This window comes from Mus caroli, chromosome 4, assembly GCF_900094665.2.
Source record: "Mus caroli chromosome 4, CAROLI_EIJ_v1.1, whole genome shotgun sequence".
NCBI classification, from domain to species: Eukaryota; Metazoa; Chordata; class Mammalia; order Rodentia; family Muridae; genus Mus; species Mus caroli.
Window position 1 is genome coordinate 108,623,897 of NC_034573.1, and position 6,508 is coordinate 108,630,404.

Here is a 6,508-nt window from a genome sequence, read left to right on the forward strand (position 1 = left end):
GTGTGCTACCATGCTGGCAAAATAAGTCTTTAAAAGAAAATTACTGGTACCAGAGAAATGAATGGCTCAGTGGTTGGGGAGCACTTGTTCTTGCAGAGGACCTGGGGTAAATTCCCAGCTCCTGAACAGTGATTCACTACTACCTGTAACTCCAGTGTCAGGGGGTCCAACATCCTCTCCTCTCTGCCCCCACATGCACAAGGCATGCACATGATGGACAGACATACACGCAGACATAACACCTACACACTAAAATTAAAAGGAAAAAAATTACTACTTGCAATGAGAAAACAGCGGGGTCACTTTATATAAGAGCAAGGGCTGGCTGAGGCTGGAGAAATGGCTCAGCAGTTAAGAGCACACTGACTGCTCTTCCAGAGGACCAGGGTTCAATTCCCAGCAACCACAATTGTCTGTCCCTCCAGCATCCAACATCCTCACAAAGATATAAAAGCAGATGAAACACCAATGCACTTTAGAGAAAAAGAAAATAATAAAACATTTTTTAAAAGAAGAATAACAACAAAGGCTGGCACACTGTCTGGCAGGTAAAAGTCACTACCCCTGAGTCTGATGACCTGAATTTGATCCCTGGGACCCCTACACCTGAGAAAGAGAAGTGACCCCACAGCTGCTGTTCTTTTGATTTTCACACAAGGGCCATGCACGTATGCTTACATACTCCCACACAAATACGTAAGGAAATGTACGTTTAAAAAAGGGCACAGATAGAGTAATTCCAGCACTGGGAAGTAGAGGCCGAGGGACCAGGACATTATTCTCGGCTATACAATGAAGCAGAGGCTAGCCCAGGATATTATAAGAAACACCTAGCCTTTAATCCCAGCACTTGGGAAGCGGAGGCAGGCAGATTTCTGAGTTGGAGGCTAGCCTGATCTACAGACTGAGTTCCAGGACAGCCAGGGCTACACAGAGAAACAATGTCTCAAAAAACAAAGACACACCTATATAATCCCAGATCTCAGGAGGCAGAGGCATGCCTGGGATACAGAGAGAGTTCCAGGCCAGAGTTATGCAGAGAAACCCTGTCTCGAAAAACCACAATAATTAAATGAATTAAAATAAATTAATTAAATATTTAAAACATAATACAAAGAAGTTTAGACTGTGGCAGAGCGCATTGCACTATGAGGAGAAAGTCTTCTACACAAAGAGCAGAAGCGGGGACGGATGCCTGAGCGTCAGCCTTCTTCAGTGAGACAACTATGAAGAAGCAATGCTAGGGCCAGAGACGCCTCAGAGGGTCAAAGGACTTCCTCGACAAGCCTGATGATCTGAGGTTGACGGCCAAAACCCGTGACAAGAGAGTGGAGGGAACTGACTTCAGAAAGCTGTCCTCTGACCTCTATACTCATGTGTGGCACACATGCACCTAAACATACTTACATGTGAATAAAAACGTCCAGAAGTGGTGGCACACGCCTTTAATCCCAGGGCTCAGAAGCACTGGCATGAGTTCAACGCCAGCCTGGTTTGTATACCCAGTTCCAGGCTAACCAGGGCTACCTAGTGAAACCCTCTCTCAAACTTAGTTTAAAAACTTATTAGAAGAGGCAACTCTAGGCCTAGATGTTAAGTCGGGGGGTGGAGGGGGGTGGATTTCTACTGGCTGAGCCTTAACTGCTGCGCTTGAAGGATGAGGGCAGCCTAGGCTCCACAGCCAAACTGTGTCTCCAAACCAAAGCAGAACAAAACAGAACACCACCCCCCAAAAGCATCTCCACTCACTTGTCGCTATTGGCGATCTTGCGGAACTCACGAACAGTCATGGCTTTCTTCTGTATGTTGTACTGAGTGAAGAGGCCGGACTGGCCAGTCACCAGCTGCTGGATGGGCGCAGGAATGACTAGATCATCAATATCATCGTAGGATGTTCGAGGCTTCCACTCTTTGGGAGGAACGACCTACAAGGCATGGAGAAGGAGGCAGATGAGAAACGAGCACGTCAGAATCCCACAAGTGTGTAGGCCACCGTCCAGACTAGCAGTCCATTTTACCAGAAAGGAACTCTGATTCACTTACGCTCCCCCAAACCCAGGAAGTCACGCTGTCATGCGAACACTGCCCACCCCATAATCTCAGTGACCTAAGCAAAACAGAACTTGTAAACCTAGGCCCCTTATCTGATTGAAGAGTGGGTTCCTGAACAGCCCAGGGTTCTTTCGCAAACAAAGCATTGGAAGCAGATGTGCTGGGCGACACCCGTCGCACTAGTACTCCAGGCTATCTCCTATTTGAGACCAACATGACTACCTAGTCCACTCTAAACTCGCCTAGGCAAACTTAAAACTGAGAAAACAGTAATTATTATGGCTTTTATGAAAGAAAATAATGGATATGCATCATAAAAATCCAAACAGCTTTTATATAAAATCTAATACGTATATCAATTTATACCCTCACCATGTGTTGCAAAGCTATACTGTGGGCCCTGCAGGGCCTACTACTGTGTGAACGAGCCATTTTCTCTGAGACAGCTGACAGGAGCCTCAGAGAACGACACCAAAGCCTAAGACTAGTCCTCAGCTTTGGAACTGAAATCCTTAGATTTTGTGTATATATTTTTTCTTTTTTCTTTTTTCTTTTTTCTTTTTCTATATCAAAAGAGTACGGGCTAGGGAAAAAAAGCTCAGAGCCGGGCGTGGTGGCACACACCTTTAATCCCAGCACTGGGTGGCAGAGGCAGGTGGATCTAAGTCTGAGACCAGCCTGCCAGAGCTACAAAGAGAAACCCTGGCTTGTAAACAAAAACAAAAGCAAAACAAAAAAATCCAAAAAGGTAACTAACTCAGAGATATAGAGTGTTATATCTGAATCTTCAGTCCCATGATAAACAAAAACAAAAAGTGAACCCGAACACACATACAGCAGGGAATTCAAACTGAAACGGCAGAATAGCTCCCCTTGGCTCAGAGGGAGTCTTCCGCATCAGTCTAAAAGGGTTCCTTCAGAAATGCAATCGTGTTACAGTGGGGGGCTCAGAAAACCTCGAGAGTGACTGAACATAGAAAGGGTTGATTGACTAGGGGTTGGGTGGGCGGCCCTACTTCAGTGCCTAGGAAGAATAGAAACCAATTTCAAACTACAGAGGCCACAATCCTCATGTGGCCTGGCCAGTGAGTCTCTCCCTTGAAGAAAGTCCCTGAGGGAAACCGAACTGTATCAGTGCAGGGGGGACCGAACTGCGAGGGGCAGGTGTTGGGAATGCCAGTGGCAGGTTAAAAGCTGTAAAACACGGGGCCCCAGGCCAGGCCTGGGGACACTGGCTCTGTATGTCCCTTTGCTGTCCCACCTGCATACCATCCTATCAGCAAGGATCGGGACTACTCGGGTTTTTTCCTGGTGTTCACTTAGAGAAAAAAAAAAAAAATAGCACCACTGTCCATTTCCTCTTTAGGGACTCAGGAAACATGACTGTCACAAGCTGTGTGAAAGAAAGACTGGACTGGAGAGAGAGGAGCATCAGTAATTCAATGCAAATAAGTACAAGCCCGCCACTAATTTCCAATTACAGAGGCCAGAAATATTCTCAGAGCGGCTGCCGCAGCAGGTTCACAACCCTGCTCCTACCTTGGCCAGCCCAGCCCGATGAGCTCCTTGGGATTCGATGTAGGCAATGTAGCGGCTGAAGTTCCGGAACTCTTCCATGGTGGGGTAAAAGGTCATGATCCGAGCGCTGGGGTTCAAAGTTTCTGATTCAGAAGCCATCTTGTCTTCTCTGTTTTGGGGGCCGATTTGCTAGGATAAAAACCTGAAGTGTTAAGAGAACAAAAGTAAGTGACAAGGAACTGCCCCCCACGATGCTTATTTAAATGGACTAGATGGACAAGCAGAATCTGTTCCACTTAAAAAGAACCCGAGGAAGCCAGAAGATGCCCAGCAGCCCAGCAGCCCAGCACTAGGGAGAAAGAAGGCAGGATGTAGAGTTAGTAATCCAACCTACAACAAGTACACCTGGTCAAGGTGAAAAAATGTGGTGGTAACACGCCTTTAATCCCAGTACTGAGGAGGCAGAGGCAGGTCAGCCTGGTTTACAGAATGAGTTCTAGGACAGCCAGAGCTTCTAAAAAGCTTCCTATGGGCTCTTTTCTAGAGCACAGCATCACAAGATTCTAAACCACTGAAAATTAACTTAGCTGCAGACTCTAAGGCTTCAGGAGGTTCACGTTTTAAAAGTACTTCGACAGGAACAGTATGTTAGGAGTTTAAAACACTGAAGGGAAACTGTTCTATCTAAATCAAAATGGTTTCAGCAGTACTCCATGACCTCCGATGGCTCAACTGCACTGAAACCAGGCAATGAGCTGGCAATACAGGCACACTCCCCAACTGCAGGGAGAAAATACACAGACATTTTTGGATGAGGCCCTCAAGTAAGTGGGCAGAGCCTAAGGCCAGTGTTGGTAAAACAACAGATCGCCACAACCAGAAAAAGACAATGCATGCTAAAAAGGAGCCCGTGTAGAAGCAAAACTGGCATGTCCTTCACTGGACCTCCTCACTCACAGCCCAGGAGTTCTGTTTCCTCAAAGCCACTGGCAGTCCTACTCACTATACAGGAGAAAGCTGCCTACAACCTGCCCACCACCTAGCATGGGTTTTGGGAAGCAGCAAGGAGTCAAACTCCAGGGCAGTAGAACAGAAACCCTGTCATGGTAACTCTTGGGTTTCCATTCCACTCCAAGGGAGGGATTTCTGGCTAGGCATTTTTCATTAACTTTGCATAAAAGATATACTGTTATCCCTGCTTTACATACCAGGAAATGTATCCACAGTGCCCTCCCTAAAGCATCTTCTACCACTTTCTGCTACCTCAGCTCTAATACTTACATGAACTAAGACCTAAGACCTCTCTGCAAGAGAATATTCAAGTGTGGAGGAACTTGAAGCCTATTCAATTTAGTAGACTTTTCATTTTAAAAGTAAATTTTCAATATATTCTACTTTTGAAATTTTTTCAAAAAGGTAACATAAATATCGGACTGGGGCTCCTCCCCTGGGCTTCAAAGGTGGTCACAATGTTACTTCATCTGCCTCTAGCTCTGTTTATCTTTGTGTGTCCAGAAGCTAGAACAATGCTCGCCACAAAGTAGGCACTCAGTAACTGCTGAATAACTCATTTCCTCTACTCACTTTAGCGGATCATCCCATTACTTTAACTCTAGGGTTCCATTCCTGCGATCAATTCCCTTGGGGAAATCTGGTCTGGGGCACCTTCCCGTCCGCCTTCAGCAACAAAGCAAAGAGTACCGGGAGCTAAACCTTCGGCTCTAGAGTGAAAACTCTGAATACCGGTCTGATCTCTTGTCACTTTTTAACACCTTGGCTGTGTGAATGGACTGGATGAGTCTCAGTTTCTCCACCTGCAAAATGGGGACCCCAAACCCCTGCCTTGCTGGATCGTATGATTAACTCAGATGATGCAAGCGAGCCCTAAACGCTAGGCCCGGTAAGCACTCCATAAAGGCAGCTGTTGCTAACAGTGACCTGAAACTCCCGCACTCTCCGCCCCCGCAGCCACCCCCGCGGCATCCCTCCAAAGGCAGCCCAGTTCCCAGTGTCCCCGCACACCACTTACAGACACTGCCCCTCCCGGCCCCACCGCCTAGGCGAGGGAGGCCCGGCCGCAGGAAGAAGAAAATAAGGCCCAGTGGGCCCGCCCCCCTCTCCCGACGCCCATTGGCCACTAGAGATTGGAAAGAACCAATCGCAAAACTTATTTTAGAAGCTCCTTTCTCTATTGCTCAAACCACATGTCGATCACGGAGCACAGAAGACCCACCTCACCACCCTCCCCCACCGGAGCTCACGGCCAAGGGTTTTGGCAACATCAATCCCTTGGGGAATCCAAAACCCGATGGCTCTCACCTGGAGCCTAAAGCCCTAGCAGGGCTCAGGCCCGATTGCTGTTGTCGCCACTCGCCGATCCCACTGTCTTTCTTGAGGGCGAAAGACAGAGCTCCGCCTCCTTTAAAGTCTGACTCTGCGCAGCCTCACAGAGCCCATAGTCAACCAACCCAAGAACGGCTTTAAGTCCTCAGCTAACCAATGAACACTCACTACAGCTACTCGGCGTCTGGAACTACGAGTCCGCTTAGCCTATGAGCGTCGTCTCGAGCTGTTGCCAGGAGAAAACGCTGAACCTCCCGGGACTGGGGCCACTGAGCATCAGGGCTGGATCCAGAGTTAGCCTATCAGAGGCTGACTCAGATCTCCATAGTTAAGCTGGGTAGAAAGAAGCGAATACCCTGAAATGGGCTGGCCGGTTATGGGCAAGGGGGAGCAGGTGGTTATAAGATGTTTCTAGCGAAAGGATAAGCCTAATTTTTTTGGAGTAACTCCTTTGCCTAAGATATAAAGGCGATGGAAGACCTCCGGGAAAGTTTCTAAAGTCAAGGAGTTCAGAGAACGTGACCGGCATGTCCAAGTTTGCCCAGGACTCTCAGTTCTCCAAAGTCTTGCGTTCTAAGAAGCCCCTCGCCTGCTG

The 6,508-nt window shown here is 47.7% G+C and overlaps 1 protein-coding gene across 3 annotated transcripts in view; it reads right to left on the minus strand.

Moving 5' to 3' along the window:
- Positions 1–6,008, minus strand: part of Kdm4a (lysine demethylase 4A) — a 44,026-nt gene extending 38,018 nt beyond the window's left edge. Inside the window, exons 1-3 of one of the 3 annotated variants that reach the window (XM_021160587.2) lie at positions 5,890–6,008; positions 3,592–3,772; positions 1,750–1,925 (exon numbers count right to left, since the gene is read on the minus strand). In XM_021160587.2, the coding sequence (XP_021016246.1) occupies positions 1,750–1,925; positions 3,592–3,729 (314 nt within the window). In that variant the 5' untranslated portion in view covers positions 3,730–3,772; positions 5,890–6,008. Of the gene's footprint in view, positions 1–1,749; positions 1,926–3,591; positions 3,773–5,599; positions 5,664–5,889 lie in introns of those variants that run through there. The other 2 variants (XM_029476257.1, XM_029476258.1) reach the window with 2 other exon arrangements.
- Positions 6,009–6,508: the final 500 nt, after the last annotated feature.